At 43.9% G+C, this 20465-nt stretch overlaps 1 protein-coding gene across 2 annotated transcripts; it reads right to left on the bottom strand.

Moving 5' to 3' along the window:
• Window positions 1-1573: 1573 nt before the first annotated feature.
• Window positions 1574-19655, bottom strand: LOC118387640 (inositol polyphosphate 5-phosphatase K-like). 2 transcript variants are annotated; one of them, XM_035776212.2, is made up of 13 exons: window positions 18978-19655; window positions 13802-14425; window positions 11933-12040; window positions 11640-11748; window positions 11403-11519; window positions 9432-9607; window positions 6147-6258; window positions 5712-5821; window positions 4626-4836; window positions 4303-4440; window positions 4113-4178; window positions 3861-3965; window positions 1574-3699 (listed from the first exon to the last, which is right to left on the bottom strand). In XM_035776212.2, exons 2-13 carry the CDS (start codon window positions 14419-14421, stop codon window positions 3229-3231), a joined length of 2343 nt encoding a protein of 780 aa, XP_035632105.1. In that variant the 5' UTR covers window positions 14422-14425; window positions 18978-19655; the 3' UTR covers window positions 1574-3228. The 2 variants fall into 2 exon arrangements, with proteins under 2 accessions (XP_035632105.1, XP_035632104.1); XM_035776211.2 differs by lacking the exon at window positions 18978-19655 and adding an exon at window positions 15791-15962.
• Between the last annotated feature and the right edge of the window lie 810 nt (window positions 19656-20465).

Consider the following 20465-nt stretch of genomic DNA (forward strand, 5'->3'; position numbering starts at 1 on the left):
ATTGGAGGTGTACCTGTGGATGTATTTCAAGGCCTACCTTCAATCTCAATGCCTCTTTGTTTGACATCAAGGGAAAATCAAAAGAAATCAGGTAGGTACCACATTCATTTGTACAAACAACTTTTAAGCAAGTATAAACACCATGGGACCACGCAGCCGTTATACTGCTCAGGAAGGAGATGCGGTCTGTCTCCTAGAGATGAACGTACTTTGGTGCGAAAAGTGCAAATCAATCCCAGAACAACAGCAAAGGACCTTGTGAAGATGCTGGAGGAAACAGGTACAAATGTATCTATACCCCACAGTAAAACGAGTCCTATATCGACATAACCTGAAAGGCTGCTCAGCAAGGAAGAAGCCACTGCTCCAAAACCGCCACAAAAAAAGCCAGACTACGGTTTGCAACTGCACATGGGGTCAAAAACCACACTTTTTGGAGAAATGTCCTCTGGTCTGATGAAACAAAAATATAACTTTTTGACCATAAAAACCATTGTTATGTTTGGAGGAAAAAGGGGGAGGCTCGCAAGCTGAAGAACACCATCCCAAACATGAAGCACGGGGGTGGCAGCATCATGTTGTGGGGGTGCTTTGCTGCAGGAGGGTCTGGTGCACTTAACAAAATAGATGGCATTATGAGGAAGGACAATGATGTGGATATATTGAATAAACATCTCAAGACATCAGTCAGGAAGTTGAAGCTTGGTCGCACATGGGTTTTCCAAATGGACAATGTCCCCAAGCATACTTCCAAGGTTGTGGCAAAATGGCTTAAGGACAACAAAGTCAAGGTATTGGAGTGGCCATCACAAAGCCCTGACCTCAATCCCATTGAAAATTTGTGGACAGAACTGAAAAAGCATGTGCGAGCATGGAGGCCTCTATCTCTACTCAGTTACACCAGCTCTGTCAGGAGGAATGGGCCAAAATTCACCCAACATATTGTGGGAAGCTTGTGGAAGGCTACCCGAAACGTTTGACCCAAGTTAAACAATTTAAAGGCAATGCTACCAAATACTAATTGAGTGTATGTATACTTCTGACCCACTGGGAATGTGATGAAAAAAATAAAATATGAAATAATTCTCTACTATTATTCTGACATGTCACATTCTTAAAATAAAGTGGTGATCATAACTGACTGAGTTTAAATGTATTTGGCTAAGGCGTACGTAAACTTCCGACTTCAACTCTATTTACAAAAAAATATATGTGGGATTGGAAATGATGCAGACAATTACGTTGATGGAATCCATAATCTATCTGCAACATTAAAGTTGATCTCCTGCAAAATAAAAAATCCTAATAACATCAGAAAAATTTGGAACATAAGTACACCAAACATTGTGTGACAGACTGTGTGAAAAAAAGAAGAAGCTGACCAGGAGATGGCATTTACAGTTATATATTAACCTTCTAGTTTGCTGAAGATATGATGACAATGAGTTGAACCTCACATGTGCAATATGAAAATATAAAGATCATTGTTACAAAACCTGTGGACTCTTTGCACATAATAATTATGAGCTGTCCAATTGAATGTTCTGTGATAATGATAATACAAAATCAAGTCTCTTTTTCATGTTGTTCATTTTATTTTCTTCAGACACCCTCACACAACCAATATTTCAACAACCAAAACAAACCACTAAACCATTAGAAGTCTTAACTCTGAAAATAAGACAATATTTTTTTCTCAAACATGTACAGTGCTACACATATACACACACAAGATGGGAAGATTCAGAAACAAACCACTTTAATAGAAATTGGAGCTTGGGAGTATAGAAAGACAGATATAATACCACACCAAGTGATCCAGGCCGATAGGTAGAGCATATTTACAGACATCCCTTCAATTTACTATATAACAACAATAATGTAAATTGCAGATTTACTCTTGCTTTGGTTTTACATTTGTGTACATACAGTATTGATACGAGTCTGTATAGCAGCACTTGGGGTAACGCTTAAACTTTTAGCGATTTGGACTAGCTCCCTACAGGATGGAGTCACTGATAAGTAGATTGCTCTTAGATGTAAATTGATATTTAGGGGACTTTGAGCAGTTCTGGACCGATTCCGAACAACATTTTTGTGTACAGAGCGCTCTGTGAACGGCACAATATAAATTGCTGTGAACTCCGTGAAAGCTCTGGTTGTCTCCGCCCTCAGCTGACATTCAGTATGTGAAATTGCATGTGAAACGGATAGCCTAGCGATTGCAGATAAAGCAGTCTCATCTCGCTGTAATGTTCTCAAGTGGATTTAGAGCTCACAACATGAAAAAATACAAAATTATTTCGTAGAATTGAAACAATGTCACTTTCTCTTGGTCACATAGGGACGAAATCACTTTGTGCTTAAAGCTGTCGTCACGAGTCTGCTGGAATTTGAATGGCGTCTCTGCGTCTCTCAGAGGATGTTGGGGTGAAAAGTCTGTCGTCAGTTATTTGAAATGGTGCCAATTTTGTATGATCATATTTATTTTAGTTATAAGATGAAATCTTAGAGTAAGTCGTTTATAATTTCATTGTTACTATATTTTGAAAGCATTTCAATAATTAAAATCCATATTTCCCCACTTTTGTTGAATAGGAAAACAAATACATATATATATATATATATATATGATGTTTCATATTTGCACTGTGTACTTCAGCTTGTATCCTCAGCTTGTATTATTGTATCCTCCTCCTTGTATCCTCAGCTAAGCATTAGCTGGTATTGTTTATGGCCCTCTCATAATAAGTAATTACTTTTGGGTATGTCTATTTAGACGGAAATCTACATTTTGACATTACATTTAACAGGTTTTAAGAAATAGAGACAACTGGTTGACCACCATGTGGAATGTTGTAAACTACAACTCGTACAATGCACTGCTTTTATGAGTGCAGTGACAGTGTGAGGTCAGATCAGCATAGAAATAATGGACCATATCAGCCCTAGATACTATCATCATATGGTGTTTACTGGCCCTCATTTCAACAGTCTTATCTTAGGGCTAGATTCAATCTGTATCGCAGAAACAAATTTAAGGGTAATTTCCTATTGAGCCGACATGCAGCGTTTTCCGAGAACACGGTCTCCGTGAAAGCGGGAACATTGCCTTTAAATTTCGAGCTATAATGCGGATCTTCCACAATAATTATTCGATATGTATTGAATTCAACCTTTAATGTCTCTGCATATTCATGACCCCACAGATAGTGTTGGTTGGGCTCCTCATAAACTTGTCTCTCCAGTCTTGCCTGGTGACCTGCCCCCTGTGGGGGTGACCTGAGTTGGTCTATGCTCCCCCAGGATGGCAGCGATTAGAGCCTCTGGGACTGAGACCCCGCCTCCAGGGGACACAGGGCTGCGGGGGGAGAGCGGGCTGATGGGCGATGGCAGGGTGTCCTGGGGGGACACCAGGCGCTCCTTCTTAGCAGCAGAGCAGGGCGAGCGGCTGCTTGGGAGCCCCTCTGGGGGACGAGGGTGCAGGCTGAGGCTCTGCAGGGAGGGCATGGGGGTGTTGGAGTGAGCAGGACTGTGGCTGCGGCGGTGGCGATGGTGGTGTTTTATTTTTCCAGGGCTTGGGCTGCGGGAGCTAGCAGGGGCCAGCAGGACCAGTGTGCTGTCATCCTCCGAGCTGACGTCAGAACTGTCTGAGCAGCATACTGTTGTGGCTGTCGGGCTGCGCACAGGAACATGGATCTACAGGAGATGGACAAAGTTTGGGTAAGAGAAAAGTGTGGTAGGGAACAAAATTAGGAGAAAAGTAGAAATATCCAGCAGAACTGAATGGCAGACAGCAACTGCTTTATTCTCTGTTCATTGAACAACACAGGAACGAAAACGTCAGGAAGGGTTCTGACCTGAAAGGGCGATGTCACACCGATAATAGTGTTCATGTTATTACTGTAGAAACCCAAAATGTATTCCCCTGCATCCCTGGGTAAATCCTCCTCTGTAAATGTCACCTGAGAGAAAGGGGAAGAGAGTGAAGAAAACTACAAATAGAGAAAATGGAAACATAGTCAGTGGACGTGTGGATAAATGTCTTCTCATCTCAATGGATGTCTGAGGTTGAGTTTGTGGGAGTATGTTTGTCAGGCTTTGTATCATACCTGTGACCCATGATCTGCTTTGGCCCACACATATGTTACATAGTCCTTGTGATGTTTGAACCCAACCTGTGTAGACAAATCACAGACTTCAATTGACCATGGAACAATTATGCATAGCCCTAATAAACTATAGATATTGTGTGAGAGAAAATATTAAATGTCACTGCCTTGAAGTTGAAGTCACAGTTACCTTGTATATTGCAACCCAGTCCCATGAGCTGCGCTGGACGTTGGACATCACAGTGAATCTGACTGTAGCGTCAGAAACCTTAGTCCACTCCTTCACATGCTCTAACGTTACAAGAGGAAGGTCCACTTTAAATGGGAACTGAGGGAGAGAGCATGAGAGTGAAAAATAAACAGAGATAGAAAGATCATTTCAGAGGGTGATTCTTATGTGATGACTTTCTAAGGCTATAATGTAACAGTAAAGGTTTTTCACCATATCTGGATAAACATCAAACACTGACTGCTGGGGTGAGAGTCCAGGGGTCACAGGGAGGTTGGACTTACATGTAATGAGAAGACAGCAGAGACAGGCTTGTGATCGCTGCAGGTGTAGCCCATGTGACTGCGGTAGGAATGTTGCACCACCTTGGTTGACCCACCCAGCCAAGAGGTCAGGCCATGCTGCAGCGCAGCATTGTGGGTAGGAACAGGGGAGCCCGTACAACGCAGACGCCACAGGATACGGTCTGTCCATGCTGGCTTTCGCTTCTTACTGCTGTGAGAGGAACAGAGAGAGAGATAAGTGGGAATTGGAGGTCAGTGAATCCGTCAATAGAGGTGTTAATATGAAACCAATAACTTGACAACTTATTTTGCTGCACTTATTATGTCTAAGGCCTAGCTACAAGGTCTGTAACCTGATTTGATGTGTGCATAAATGTGAGAAGTAAGCGTATGTAACCAGGTGTTGAATGCATGTACCCAGGATACAGAAACCTTACCTTAGGTTCAGGGTCACCTCAGTCATGACTCCCATGGTCGGCCAAGCTGATTAGTATACGTTCAAAGTGGTAACCCAAAATAAATAAAAACAAAAGAAAACTACAAAGAATGTATGAATGTTTATGTATATATATATGTATATGTATGTATATAGATATATATTTACCCCAAAAATATATGGGGCATTGGAAATGATGCAGACAATTACATTGATGGAAGCAAGAATCTATCCGCAATATTAAAGCTAATCCACCCCCCCCAAAAAAAGAAAACTACAAAGAGGCACGCCTAAAATAAAGAGGCTAACTAACACAAAACAACACCAAACACTGACAGGCTGAGAAGCATCTGGTCACACACACACACACACACACACACACACACACACACACACACACACACACACACACACACACACACGTCATCCTTATTGCTCACACCCGTCAACTTCTCCAGGCTTCCTGGCAGAGCACAGCCCTTGACCCGGTTGGTGCTGCCACCTGGGGATGGAGTGTGGACGTGTATCCTGGTGGTGCGTTGCGTAACTGTGTCCTAACACTAAACTACCCCCTATATCATAGCAAGTCATTAAAAAGGGAGCGTCACATCAATCACACACCATTTATTGCTCTACACAGTATCACATACCTGGTGTCGTATGTGTGTGTCCCCACATCAAACTTATACGTGGGGGGGAATTTGAGAGGGCCTTCTAAGAAGCCGTCTAAGATGGACTCACTGTTTTTGGCTATGTTGAGCTGCAAAACAAACATGTGAGAATGAAGAGAAAGAGAGCAAGGGAAAGAGAGACATAGACAATACAATTGAATCATCAAAATAGTTTGCTTGACTTGATGCAGCCACTGTGATTGAATATTTTTGGGTGTATGTTCATTTTTGTTGGTGCTATAGCTATCTCTGCTGATAATTAACCAACAGTCATTATTTTCAAAGATAAACATGACTTCCATTTGGTACTCTGTTTTCAAAGATAAACATGACTTCCATTTGGTACTCTGTTTTCAAAGAAAATTCCATTTGGACTCTTTTTTTTAAATGTCAAATAACTGACAGATTTCTCACCTGGTCTCTCTCCCACAGCAAAGGTAGTTTATTGCTGTCAATGGCACTCTTCACCACATGAATGTCATAGTCCTCTATGCGGAAGTTAAGATCTCCAAACCAGAACACCACGCTGGGAGAAGAACACAGGACCATTTCACCACTATGAGCCAACAACTGATCATCAGAACACCAGGCTCAAAGATGTCGCCGGAGGGTAGGGCTGCCGTCTTATAGGCTCTTAAGCAACCATGTTAGTTTTTCCGCGTTGTTCGTAACTTGTTTTGTACATAATGTTGCTGCTACCGTCTCTTGTGACCGATAAAAGAGCTTCTGGACATCAGAACTGGGATTACTCACCTCAAATTGGACGAGGAGTTATTCTTCAATGAGTCGGACGCGAAGGATATACTACGAACACCCGACCAGGCCCAGATCCCTGTGATTCGCTGGAAAAGGAAATGTAGGTTTCGCGGAAAGAGATCAGGATGCCTTGTGAGGATCAGGCGACGAGTGGCTAATCTGCCCTTGCCTTCCATTATGCTAGCTAACATTCAATTGCTGGAAAATAAATGGGACGAACTGAAAGCACGTATATCCTACCAACGGGACATTAAAAACGGTAATATCTTATGTTTCACCCAGTCGTGGCTGAATGACGACATTAAGAACATACAGCTGGCGGGTTATACACGCTTTCGGCAGGACAGAACAGCAGCCTCTGGTAAGACACGGGGCGGTGGCCTGTGCATATTTGTAAAGAATAGCTGGTGCATGATATATAAGGAAGTCTCAGGGTTTTACTCGCCTAAGGTTCGGTATATAATGATAAGCTGTAGACCACACTATCTACCTAGAGCGTTTTCATCTGTATTTTTCATAGCTGTCTACATAACACCACAGACCGAGGCTGGCACTAAAATCGCACTCAATGAGCTGTATTCCGCCGTAAGCAAACAGGAAAATGCTCAGGCGGCGCTCCTAGTGGTTGGGGACTTTAATGCAGGGAAACTTAAATCAGTTTTACCTAATTTCTATCAGCATGTTAAATGTGCAACTAGAGGGGAAAAAAATCTAGACCAGTTTTTCTCCACACACAGAGACACGTACAAAGCTCCCCCTCGCCCTACATTTGGCAAATCTGACCATAACTCTATCCTCCTGATTCCTGCTTACAAGCAAAAATGAATGCAGGAAGCACCAGTGACTCGGTCTATAAAAAAAAGTGGTCAGATGAAGCAGATGCTAAACTAGAGGAATGTTTTGCTAGCACAGACTAGAATATGTTCTCGGGATTCCTCCGATGGCATTGAGGAGTACACCCCATCAGTCACTGGCTTTATCAATAAGTGCATCGAGGACGTCGTTCCCACAGTGACCGTACGTACATACCCCAACCAGAAGCCATGGATTACAGGTGACATTCGCACGGAGCTCAAGGCTAGAGCTGCCGCTTTGAAGGAGTGGGACTCTAACCCGGAAGCTTATAAGAAATCCCGCTATGCCTTCCGATGAACCATCAAATAGGCAAAGTGTCTATACAGGACTTAGGAAAAATTGTACAACACCGGCGGATGTGGCGGGGCTTGCAAACTATTACAGACTACAAAGGGAAGCACAGCCGAGATCCTGCCATCCATGACCTCTATACCAGGCAGTGTCAAATGAAGGCCCTAAAAATTGTCAAAGACTCCAGCCACCCTAGTCATAAACTGTTCTCTCTGCTACCACACGGCAAGCGGTAGCAGTCCAAGAGGCTTCTAATCAGCTTCTACCCCAAGCCATAAGACTCCTGAACAGCTAATGGCTACCCAGACTATTTGCATTGCCCCCACCCCACGCATAGCCACTTTAATAACTCTACCTACATGTACACAATTACCTCAATTACCCCCCGCACATTGACACATTGATTCTGTACCGGTACACCCTGTATATAGCCCCGCTATTGTCATTTACTGCTGCTCTTTAATTATTTGTTATTCTTATCTCTTAATTTTTTAGGGATTTTCTTAAAACTGCATTGTTGGTTAAGTAAGGGCTTGTAAGTAAGCATTTCACTGTAAGGTCTACCTACACCTGTTGTATTCGGGGCATGTGACAAATAACATTTAATTTGATTTGATAATTATGACCAGGAGTATTTCCTGACCACACATGACCTAACCACCTGACCTGACCTTGACCACATGAAAAAACTACTTGATTTTAAAAAAAAGTGTGAAACTTTACTTGAAACCCAGTTTCATAGCACGTTATGACACGGGCATAACCATGTCATAACTTGTCATAATCTGTCATAATATCGTTCTAACATTGTCATGACATATTTTTACACATATATTGCGTTATTTTATGGCTGGTTATGACACCTACATAAGAAGCATTATGACCATCCTGTGTCACTTACTTAGACTAAGAAAATACAATTTATGACACTGTCATGAAGCATTATGACCATCCTGTGTCACTTTACTTAGACTAAGAAAATACACTTTATGACACTGTCAAGAAGCATTATCACATATATCCTCTCTAGGTTTCTTCCTCAATTCCTGCCTTTCTAGGGAGCTTTTCCTCGTCACCGTGCTTCTACTGTACATCTGCATTGCTTGCCTTTTGGGGTTTTAGGCTGGGTTTCTGTATAAGCACTTTGTGACATCTGCTGACGTAACATTTATAAATACATTTGATTGATTGAGATAGGCCTGTCACGTAAATGCTCTTATGTCAGTCATCAGTCAAAAAGAGGATGTCTTGTCCTGCTCCTGAAATATACTCCTGTATTCATCCCAGTCATCAGCAACAGTGCATTGGGGTAGGTGAATGTCTACTATCAATGGGGTGCGCATATACAATGCTAATTTAATATGGTCCAAAAAATAATAATGATATAACATAAACATACGGTTGACATGTAGGATGTGGTGTAATGGAATGTTTTGCCTTGTGTGGTAGGTTATGTGGGTTTTACACTCTTATGTAGGTGTCATAACCAGCCATATAATAACTACTGTGCTTGGTTTTGTGGGTTTTGACAGTCTTATGTAGGTGTCATAACCTGCCATAAAAAAATGCAATATATGTCATAACAGGTCTAAATATATGCTATGACAGGTCTAAATATATGCTATGACAAGTTATGTCAGCTTTTATTAAATGGTTATGACTGTGTCATAACGTGTTATAATGCTGGGTTGTCAAGTAAAACGTCACCAAAAAAACTCCCATAGGTGGTCAGGTGGGATAAACTCCTGGTCCTAGACATACTGTTTACATCAGCCCTCTCCAATCAAAATGACCCACTCGTGGTCCAGCACACCCGAGGCGGTCCCGCCCTCAAACTGCTGTTGCTGCAGAATGCTTCCAAAGTCCTCCATGCGCTGCTCCAGGTTCCGCATGTGAGCCGGCAGATGACAGTTCAGGAAACACACCGGGTGGCCGAACATCGTCATCCTCGCACTTACACCCCCTTTATTACCCTGGGGGAGGGGAATAGAGAGAGAGTATGAAAATGTAACACACACTGATGGATAAAAGATGGATGCTCTACCAGCCTTTAATCAAACATCCACTGTGATAAGGATGAAAGGACAGATGGCATTTTGGTATCGTCTGCATCAAAGAGCCAGACAGTCCTGCTGCACTGACCTCAGGGAGAAGGAGACTGCTCCGGCAGCCAGAACTGATGCTGACATCAACACGCTCAGGAAGGTCACGCACGCACACGCATGCACACACACACACACTCCTCTTTTCTCTCTCCCTGGCATATTAACATATTTTGATGCAATTTAAAAGCTACAGTGCATTCAGAAAGTATTCAGACCTCTTAACTTTTTCCATATTTTGTTACGTTACAGCCTTATTCTAAAATGGATTACATTTATTTATGTCCTCATCATTCTACACACAATACCCTATAATCACAAATCAAAAACAGTTTAGAAAGTTTTGCAAATGTATTAGAGATAAAAAACAGATACCGTATTGACATAAGTATTCATACCCTTTGCTATGAGACTCAAACTTGAGCTCTGATGCATCATCTTTCCATTGATCATCCTTGAGATGGGTGCCAAAAAAATGTCTGCAGCATTGAACGTCCCCAAGAACACAGTGGCCTCCATCATTCTTAATGGAAGAAGATTGGAACCACCAAGACTCTTCCTAGAGCTGTTCGCCCGGCCAAACTGAGCAATCGGGTGAGAAGGGCCTTGGTCAGGGTGGTGACCAAGAACCCGATGGTCACTCTGACAGAGCTCCAGAGTTCCTCTGTGGAGATGGGAGAAGCTTTCAGAAGGACAACCATCTCTGCAGGACTCCACCAATCAGTTCTTTATGGTACAGTGGCTAGACGGAAGCCACTCCTGAGTAAAAGGCACATGACAGCCTGCTTGGAGTTTGCCAAAAGGCACCTAAAGGACTCCCAGACCATGAGAAACAAGTTTTAACTCTTTGGCCTGAATGCCAGGCATCACGTCTGGAGAAAACCTGGCACCATCCCTACTGTGAAGCAAGGTGGTGGCAGCATCATGCTGTGTGGGTGTTTTTCAGAGGCAGGGACTTGGAGACTAGTCACGATTGAGGGAAAGGTGAACAGCTCAAAGTACAGAGAGATCCTTGAAGAAAACCTGCTTTAGAGTGCTCAGGACCTCAGACTGGGGCAAAGGTTCACCTTCCAACAGGACAACGACCCTAAGCACACAGTCAAGACAACGCAGGAGTGGTGTCGGGGTAAGTCTTTGAATGTCCTCAAGTGGCCCAGCCAGAGCACAGACTTGAACCCGATCAAACGTTTCTGGAAAGACCTGAAAATAGCTGTGCAGTGACACTCCCCCTCCAACCTGACAGAGCTTGAGTGGATCTGCAGAGAAGAATGTGAGAAACTCTTCAACCACAGGTGTGCGGAGCTTGTAACATCATATCCAAGAAGACTCAAGGCTGTAATCACTTCCAAAGGTGCTTCAACAAAGTTCTGAGTAAAGAGTTTGAATACTTATATAAATGTGATATTTAAGTTATTTTTTAGAAATTTGCCAAAATGTCTAAAAACCTATCTTTGCTTTGTCATTATGGGCTATTGTGTGTAGATTGAAAAACAACAACAATTTAATACATTTTAGAATAAGGCTGTAACATAACAAAATATGGAAAAGTCAAGGGGTCTGAATATTTTCCGTATACACTGTACGTATTTGTGAACAAGGGTTTTTGGACTCTACATTTAACAACAAGCTCCTATTTTAGAGCAGGGGTTGCCAGGGTGACACTCACCCAGTAGCCCCCGAGGCCTGTGCGTGTTTTCTCTGTCTGCAAACCCCTCAGAAATGGAAGATGACAACATTTTGAGAACACCAGCAACAGCACCCCCTGCATACGCTGGGACGTCACCTATAGCGATAGAGGGGGAGGTGAGAGAGAGGGAGAGAGAGAAATAGAGAGTAACTGTATCCACATAGATTGAGACAGTGACTGGCCTGGCACAACCTTGCGAGTTAACTCTTTACTGACCAGCACATATCCAAATCGACTCAGTGTGTCCATGCAGAGTTCACTCCACTGGTCGGTGAAGAGAGCATCCTTCAGCCGCTTGTTAATCATAGAGTTCACTTCCTGTAGCCTGAGTGGGGAGGAAGATAGGGAGAACAACTCATAACTCAGTGGGAGGAGAAGAGGAATGAGGAGAATGTTTGGATGATTAGATGAGGTGACATCAGTAGTAGATGAGAGATCAGAACAGTGATAGAGGTATGATGGAGGAGACATTGAATGCTGGCACCGTTTTGATTGGAGTAGAAGCTCACCCAATGATAAACATGTCTGTGCTCCCATCGCCAGCATGCGGCCCAAACAGAGAGGTGATGTCATCAGGAGGAAGAGCAGAGCCCACATTCCATGTGACAATGTGAACCCTATCAGAGGACGACACCGGGGGTAATGCACATCCTACATTATCAGTAAAACTACATACATTAGTTAAACTTTACATACACTACATGCCCAAAATTATGTGGACACCTGCTCGTCGAACATCTATTTCCAAAATCATGGGCAGTAATATGGAGTTGGTCCCCCCTTTGCTGCTATAACAGCCTCCACTCTTCTGGGAAGGCTTTCCACTAGTTAGAACATTGCTGCGGGGACTTGCTTGGGCGATTAGGCCTAGCTCTCAGTCAGCATTCCAATTCATCCCAAAGGTATTTGATGGGGCTGAGGTCAGGGCTCTGTGCAGGCCAGTCAAGTTCTTCCACACCGATCTCGACAAACCATTTTTGTATGGACCTCGCTTTGTGCACGGGGGCATTGTCATGTTGAAACAGGAAAGGGCCTTCCCAAAACTGTTGCCGCTAAATTAGAAGCACAGAATCGTCCAGAATGTAATGCTGTAACGTTAAGATATCCCTTCACTGGAACTAAGAGGCCTAGCCCGAACCATGAAAAACTGCCCCAGACCATTATTCGTACTCCACCAAACTTTACAGTTGGCACTATGCATTGAAGCAAGTTGCGTTCTCCTGGCATCCTCCAAATACAGATTTGTCCATCAGACTGCCAGATGGTGAAGCGTGATTCATCACTCAAGAGAACGTGGTTCCACTGCTCTCGAGCCAACTCTTGGCATTGCGCATGGTAATCTTAGGCTTGTATGTGGCTGCTCGGCCATGGAAATCCTAACGAACAGTTCTTGTGCGGACGTTGCTTCCAGAGACATTTTGGAACTTGGTAGTGAGTGTTGCAACCGAGGACTTTTTACGCGCTACGCACTTCAGCACTCATCTGCCCTGATCTGTGAGCTTGTGTGGCCTACCACTTTGCTGCTGAGCCGTTCTTGCTCCTAGACGTTTCCACTTCACAATAACAGCACTTACAGTTGACCGGGGCAGCTCTAGCAGGGCAGAGATCTGACGAACGGAGTTGTTGGAAAGGAGGCATCCTATGATGGTGCCACGTTGAATGTCACTAAGCTCTTCAATATGTGCCATTCTACTGCCAGTGTTTGTCTATGGAGATTGCATGTCGGTGTGCTCGATTGTTTACACCCGTCAGCAACGGGTGTGGCTGAAATAGCTGAATCCACTAATTGGAAAGGGGTGTCTACATACTTTTGTAGTGTAGATTTGCAATCATAACTGTGCAGTAATGTAATTATTGTGTAATAATGTATAGCTCAATGTTAAGTGTTGAACCCATACTGTACTCTTACTTGACTCAAAATGTCAAGTGACCAGTGAACACATTATAGCCAATCCCTTGACCCTAGGGTACTGCACCTACAGGAACAATCCAATCTAATATCAGTAAAAGTGGTTGTGAATGAACAGAAGGGGAGAGAGAGAGAGAACTGTCTGGGACCTCTGTCAAGGAAATGTGCAGCCTGTATGCATTCTGTCTAGTTCAGATGGTTCTTACTGAGATGAATGGCATTTGATTCATATGACACATTCTGGCTCATATCAACCCATCATCCTGCAAATGGCTTCTATACCGGAGGCTGGCTTCTGCCTAGCTCGTTTGCCATGCCAAGGACGGAAAGAGAGAACAATCTCCATGGAGACAACAACATGTTACTGTATTTAGTCAGGGAGTAGAACAAAAACTTTAGAACAAATGTAATATACGGTGGGCGTGCTACTGAAATAGTACTTGGCGTCATCATTCGTGATCTGTCTCACCTGAAGCCGTAATCTGTTTCTCCTTCAGTCTTGTCAGTCTGTAGCTGGTTCTTCACAGCGCCCCCAGGGGATCTGGTCCCCTGGGGTTGTGGACTGGAGCCTGGTTTGTGGCTGAGGCTGGATGGCGGGGTGAGGCAAGGCTGAGGCAGGTTAGGCTGTGGGATGAGGTAAGACTGGCTGGTGTAAGGCTGAGTGCTATGAGGACTCTGAGGACTGCGGGACAACTGGGAAGACTCTATGGGGGACTGGGACAGGGAGATGGGGCTGTGTGGTCCAGGAATGCGGTTTGGAATAAAGGCCTTATCCTTCATATCAGCCTCTGGACCTCTGGAGGAATTCAGCGCAGTAGGTCTAGGACGGCTGATGTTGACTGGAACTGCAGCACTGGACCCAGGCTGTACATGCTCCGGCCTCACTGGGTCTAGCGTCTCACGTACACCTGAGGCCTGAATTGGACCCATTCCTGGGAGTTTCCCAGATCCCACTATGGGACAGGTCATAGAGGTGTCCCGGGCTGTTGGCTGTAGTGGTAGAGCAGGTCCTGGAACAGCATTCAATCCAGGTTGTCTAGAGACTCTTGCTGGATCTATACTGCTTTGTTTCTGCTGCATTTGATCCATCAACCTGATTAGTAACCACAAATCATGTGGAAGGGATGGAAGAGCGTTTGTTAGATAAAGAGATTGAACAGATGGGAGAGCAATTACAAGAGAGAGGAATGTGCAGTCTGCTGAGCTGGTTGTGTAACCGATGCAAATGTAGAATGAGAAGATGAGAGACCTGTGTTTGTTTTTCCTTCACAACCCCTTCCCTCATCCCCCTCTGGTCACAGACTGTCTCCATCTAACACCGAACCCTGTGGCCTGACTGGGAGGGGGAATTGGCATGGAGCCAGAAGGGGGTGAGGGAACTGGCTCACACTGAGTACCTGTCCACCTCCTGCCCCCCAGTCCCCAGACATCACAGCTGACATCATAACCATACTAAACCATAGGCAGTCGGTGGGAACCAACTTTCTACCCCAATCCATGTCTACTTTCCTGTTGCTTAGCAACACATTTCAGTCCCCTAGTCCAACCCCCTTTCTATCCCATTACTCCCTGCTCCATTCCCTCCTTGCATCTTCCCTTTCAACTACTGTATGTTATGGAGGGGAAGGGTGGGCTTTTCTACTCTTCAAACTAATCTATCGTGCCCCTCTGCCTCAGAAAATGCAGGTAGAACAATGTATATCTCTAACACACTCTAACACACACACACTATGTGTGGCAGCGAGAGTCTCAGACAGAACACTAACCCACTGCAGCAGTAGATATAGCACAAGAACTCAATGGGTCACATGACATTAAGTAGGCTACATAGTAGCCCTCACTCTATGAGAATCAGCCAATAAGATGCCAGTGACAGCAAGAACAGCTCACTTACTAAAACATATTGTTTGTCCGCCAACCTCCATAAATTAAATACCTCCCCTGATTTATTCAAGACATTCAGAGGTGGCTCTGGAAACGGAAGGGTACATGTGACCACTTGAATGTGCAAGGGTAGCCTAAACATAATAGATTGTGGTTGTGGTCATGGAAGGTGTGTCACTGTCAATAAAGCAATATATTGGAAAGAAAAAAGCCATCACAAATGTTGTTGTTAGTGGCTATATACATGTTGATTCAGCCATTGAATAGACAGCCATCGATCACATGACACCAATCATTACTATGTGAAGACTCAATAGCACATTGAAGCCAAATGGTGTTGGTTAGGATGGCATCTCATGGATACATAACATGCACAGTTTGAGGTACTCCAGGAAGTGTGGTTGCAGGCTAGCTCAGTGCTACCCTTTCTCATTGAGTAACTCAAGTTGAAGGTGGCTGGGGTACTGCAGGCTGCTATTAGCAATTCAATAATCCTTATAATTTACCTTGTGTGCAATTTTGAAATAAATCGGTTGAAGAGCATACATCTGGTGTATTAGAAGCAATTACGTACCATGATTGTCTTTGATTTTTTTCCCCCACAAAGATTGCCATTTTCCCATTCACTACAGTGTTTGCTGACAATGCCTGTAGTACCGTGGTCGGCCTTGAACATCCGTGGCTTCAATGAGAGGGGAGCCACAGAATCCCTCATTCTCCCCTGGAAGCCCTCGTTATCCCCTAGTTTCAGAAGAGGTGGAGTCATATAGGTGGACTACAAGTGACCTACAGCAGCTGCAGGAAAGCCTGTCCCTTTAAGAACTCAGTGATGATGTCACAGCTATCACAAGCTGGCAGAGTGTTTACTTCATTACCAAGCAGAGCTTGCCACCTACAGCTGTGAACACAACTCTCAGTTTTGGACATTATTTATTTTATATTGCAGACAAAATCCTGAGAAAATCCAATCAGGAAGTGACTCTTATTTTGAAACCCCTGTCTTTCTATGCATCCCTATTGCCCATTGAAAGGGATATCAACCAGATTCCTTTTCCCGTGGCTTCCCTAAGGTGTCTACAGCCTTTAGACGTAGTTTCAGGCATTTATTTTGAAGAATGAGCGTAAACTACTACATTCCGTAAGTGGCCAGCTGAGGGCTCTGAGTGATTGTTGCGTAAAAGACAGAGGTAGTCATTTTTCCCCTCGCTCCTACTGAAAAGCCAATTGTCCCAGTTGATATATTATCGAATAGATATTTGAAAAACACCTTGAGGATTGATTATAAAAAACGGTTAATTTGATTGCTTTTCTGATTTGCGACAAAGCTTCTTGCTGCTAGCTGGACATAATGCTATGCTAGGCTATCGATAAACTTACACAAACGCTTGTCTTGCTTTGGCTGTAAAGCATCATTTCAAAATCTGAGATGACAGGGTGATTAACAAAAGGCTAAGCTGTGTTTCACTATATTTCACTTGTGATTTCATGAATATGAATATTTTCTAGTCATATTTTTGGACCGTTGCGCTATGCTAATTAGTGTAGTTGATGACAATTCTCCCGGATCCGGGATGGGTAGTTCCAAGCGGTTCTCCAATCAACATTAAAGAATCCTAAACTGAGGAACTCTCTCTCTCACCATCTCTCTAATAGGAGTACAATCTCCATAACTTCACCTACTCAATCACTGAATAAATTCCAGAGGCATCATCCTCTAATTCATGGTCCTTAGAGTTGGATTGAGTAAACAACCTGAAGATATGGATCCGACACATACGGACCCATCCAATAAAGACATCCCCCTAGCTCACCTGGGTGATTATGCTGTTGAATATCTCCCCACCACTCAGGCACCCCCATCAGTTGGACGAAGGAGTAGTCGAGCGGACATCCGATCAGAGAGGGGTGCTATCAGATCCAGATAAAGTGCCAGCTTATCAGTGAGCCGCTTCCCAGATCTATCCCACTTCCAAGCAGCTATGTTGGAGGAAAGAATGAAGCTCATGGAGTTTAATGGCCTACAACGCCAGCTAGAGCAAGATCACAACGTCGACGTCGTGTCGACGTGTAGCAGCCGATGCCAGAGAAGCTCAGCGACAACAGGAAGAAACTCAGCGTCGACAGGAGGAAGCTCATCGGGCCGGAGAAGCAATAGCTACACAATTGAACAGGCAGCAGCATCTACAGAAGGTAGCTAATGAGCTAGATCTAGCCAAGCTTGTCACGTCCTTTCTTAAAGAAAGAGATGAAGGTGTTGATGCAGCCAGAACCCAGATGACTCAATCAGAGCAGAGGAGCCCCTCACCAGCACTGTCTGATGAATCATGTGACAGCTTTGCATCTATCCCACTCACACAACCAAAACACGCCAACCTAGGAGAAAGAGGCGGAGCCTATGAAGACTCACCTCATCTTTCCCTGCCTACCCGAGGCACTCAGCAGCTCCCGTGGTTCTGCACCTTTCTCCATCTCCCGTGGTTTAGCATCCAGCTCCTGTGAGTCTGCACCCTGCTCCAGCTCCCATGGTTACGCTCCAGCTCCCATGGTTACGCACCCTGCTCCAGCTCCCGTGATTACGCACCCTGCTCCAGCTCCTGTAGTTCCACACCCTGCTTACAGCTCCTCTGGTTCCTCACCCAGCTCCAGCTTCCGTGGTTCCGCACCCAGGATCAACACCTATGGCTCCATACACCGGACCAGCACGTGCGGCTTCATACCCTGGACCAGCATCCACAGCGCCATATCCTGCACCAGGATTTATACCATAACCTGTTCCAGGTGAACCCTACTTAACTGTGGGACAAAGCATACCTTATCCAGTCCCAGCAGCACCAGGCTTCCATCCAGGTTTAAGCGTGCCCTATCCCAACCGATCAGCAAAAGTAATGCCACAGGCTGTTCAACAACTTAACCTCAATTCTAAGCCTGAGACCTTCACCCTCAGGACAGTTCGACAAGACGTTGTGCAACTGCAAGGTGCCTCAGTTATCTTTGACGTGTTTCCCCTGCTCAATCCTTTCAAGAAGTATCAGATATGACCGCTGACAACCTAGGTCTTTCCACACACTCCCACCAAAAGCAATACGACCACCTCCATAAGCAGCCTTTGCCACGGGTAGCCCAAGCTCAACCTCTGCTGCTGATTGTTTCAGACATGCCTCACCTCCTGATACCCCATACAGCTACAGTGTACAGGCCCGCCTGGTGGACCCATTGCCGTCCACACCGAACTCGGCTGGTCCTTGCAAGGCCCTACTAGCTTAGTCCACACAGCACCAGCGGATTTAGTTTTTTTCACATAAAATATATTTGTGGTCATATTTGCAGGGAATATAACCAATTAAAGGCCTATTATTATTGTTAAAAATGTGTTTGTGAAAAGTAATGTCAAATTGCTTATAACATCATTATACTTCCTAAACTGTTATTTATTTTTGGAAGAAAACATTATCTAAAAATAATTATTCTCTAAAAATAAAGAAATTAAAACAATTCACGGACCACCTGCAGTACCCCCATGGACCACAGGTTGGAAACCACTTGACCTAGAGATTATTTTCTACTCAACTGTCACATATCAGAGATGACATATGATCTATAATATCACTTGATACAGGTCTACTCAGCCATGCACCTCTTTGCTATGGCACGCTGAACTATGAACATTTAAAAACAAGAATGCATGATCAATCAACATGCAATAATAATCACATACAGACATGCTGTGGGGTTGCGCACACTCTCTGTGACAAATAATTTACCTTTCATCTGCAAGGTGAAATGCTTCGCCAGTGAATCGGTCTCAATCTGGCGCAAGGCAGGGCATGATGAAATACTTATCCAATTGAATTAGTCCATGATATGGGACATATCTACAGGTTTTCAATCGTCAAAACACCAGCACTTTACGGTTAACGGCTTTCTTCTAGACTCATCTGAAATATACTACGCCCCGGGGAATGACAAATCGATACCCTGGCGAATGACAGCCCGTGAGTGACACTAGCGCGACCTGTCAAAGGTGAAAAACCGTGCGCTGTTCCCGGTACGCGAGTTTAGTGTCCTAAAACGTGAAAACAAGTAGATTCGTGCCTGATGTCCAGTAAACACAGCATCCTTGAGATATACTACTGATGGAGCTTCTGCGCGCGTGATACCGACTGTTCAGTTTACGGGACAGTTGCCTGCGCCTCGATCCTGCTTACCTGCCATCTGACCAGTGCAACTGTTTTCCTAGAGAGGAACCAACATCACTTACACACCGTCCTGAGACTGTCTGATTAAGAATAGAGTCAGAGCTGGCGACCGTAATAAAGGAACCCAAGATGAATCTCAACCCCCAAATTCAGCTGACGTTGTGACTAGGATTACATAAATGAATTGAGCCTCTGTCGTGTCAATTATGTAATTAATCCGAGAGTTAGTCTTACACCACCATACAGAGAATTAAAATGTCACAACGTCAGGCAGGTTGCTAGGCTACCTTAAAGCGCAGACTAGTGTAATGATAACGTTATTACAGGACACTGCGCAAGAGCGCCCGGAATTGGTGCCCCACGTGACCACTATGCTTGAGCGCAGTTAATCATATTTCAAGTAAAATCATTCTGACAGGATTGGCAGAGATGACATAACTTTACTGTTATGTGAACTATGATTGCCCGTTTAAACCGTAAAATGTAGGCTACTGGGATGGATCTGATTTATATCTCGTAAAACAGAGTAGGCTTATGTCATTAAACAGATTTTCAACATGTTGATGCTACCTTTTATAAATATATAAAATATATGCAACAAATTGTCCGCCAACAGGTTTTTGTGACAATGCACCACACAACCAATAAGCAAAGCATGCGGACTTCGGGCACTTCAACATAATTGTTTGCGTTTTCACCACCAACACAATCAAATAGACTATGTAAATTTCAACAAACAGAAACTACATCCCTCCCTTGTACCCAGTATCAAAAGGCTTGGTTTGACAATCTCTTGACCGTGATATTTTTTTGGTGTTTTGTAAACAGATTTCTATTTTCTATTTCCATTCATCAAATGACGTTTGGATGCTGGAATTATATTTTGGACAAAAGTGCGCAGGTAACCTACAGGAGACTTTTGAAGTAGCCTAATCAGATTAAAACATGGTTACTGGTTGTGTTTATGCCACACATAAAAGGTAATATTGAATATTTAGGTTCTAAGGTGCTCAAACTTTAGGTATTAGTTTCATTAGTTTCATTAGTGTCACA

The sequence above is a fragment of the Oncorhynchus keta genome, chromosome 9, assembly GCF_023373465.1.
Source record: "Oncorhynchus keta strain PuntledgeMale-10-30-2019 chromosome 9, Oket_V2, whole genome shotgun sequence".
NCBI lineage: Eukaryota > Metazoa > Chordata > Actinopteri > Salmoniformes > Salmonidae > Oncorhynchus > Oncorhynchus keta.

What these genes read in the sequence shown, in the direction of transcription:
- LOC118387640 (XM_035776211.2), bottom strand. Translation starts at nt 15,831, where the DNA reads ATGGCAATCTTTGTGGGGGAAAAAAATCAAAGACAATCATG. An exon ending in TGCTGTGGGAGAGAGACCAG is followed by an intron (nt 5,822 to 6,146) that starts GTGAGAAATCTG and finishes TTTGTTTTGCAG; the next exon opens with CTCAACATAGCCAAAAACAG. An exon ending in CTGCTGTCTTCTCATTACAT is followed by an intron (nt 4,441 to 4,625) that starts GTAAGTCCAACC and finishes TCTCTCCCTCAG; the next exon opens with TTCCCATTTAAAGTGGACCT.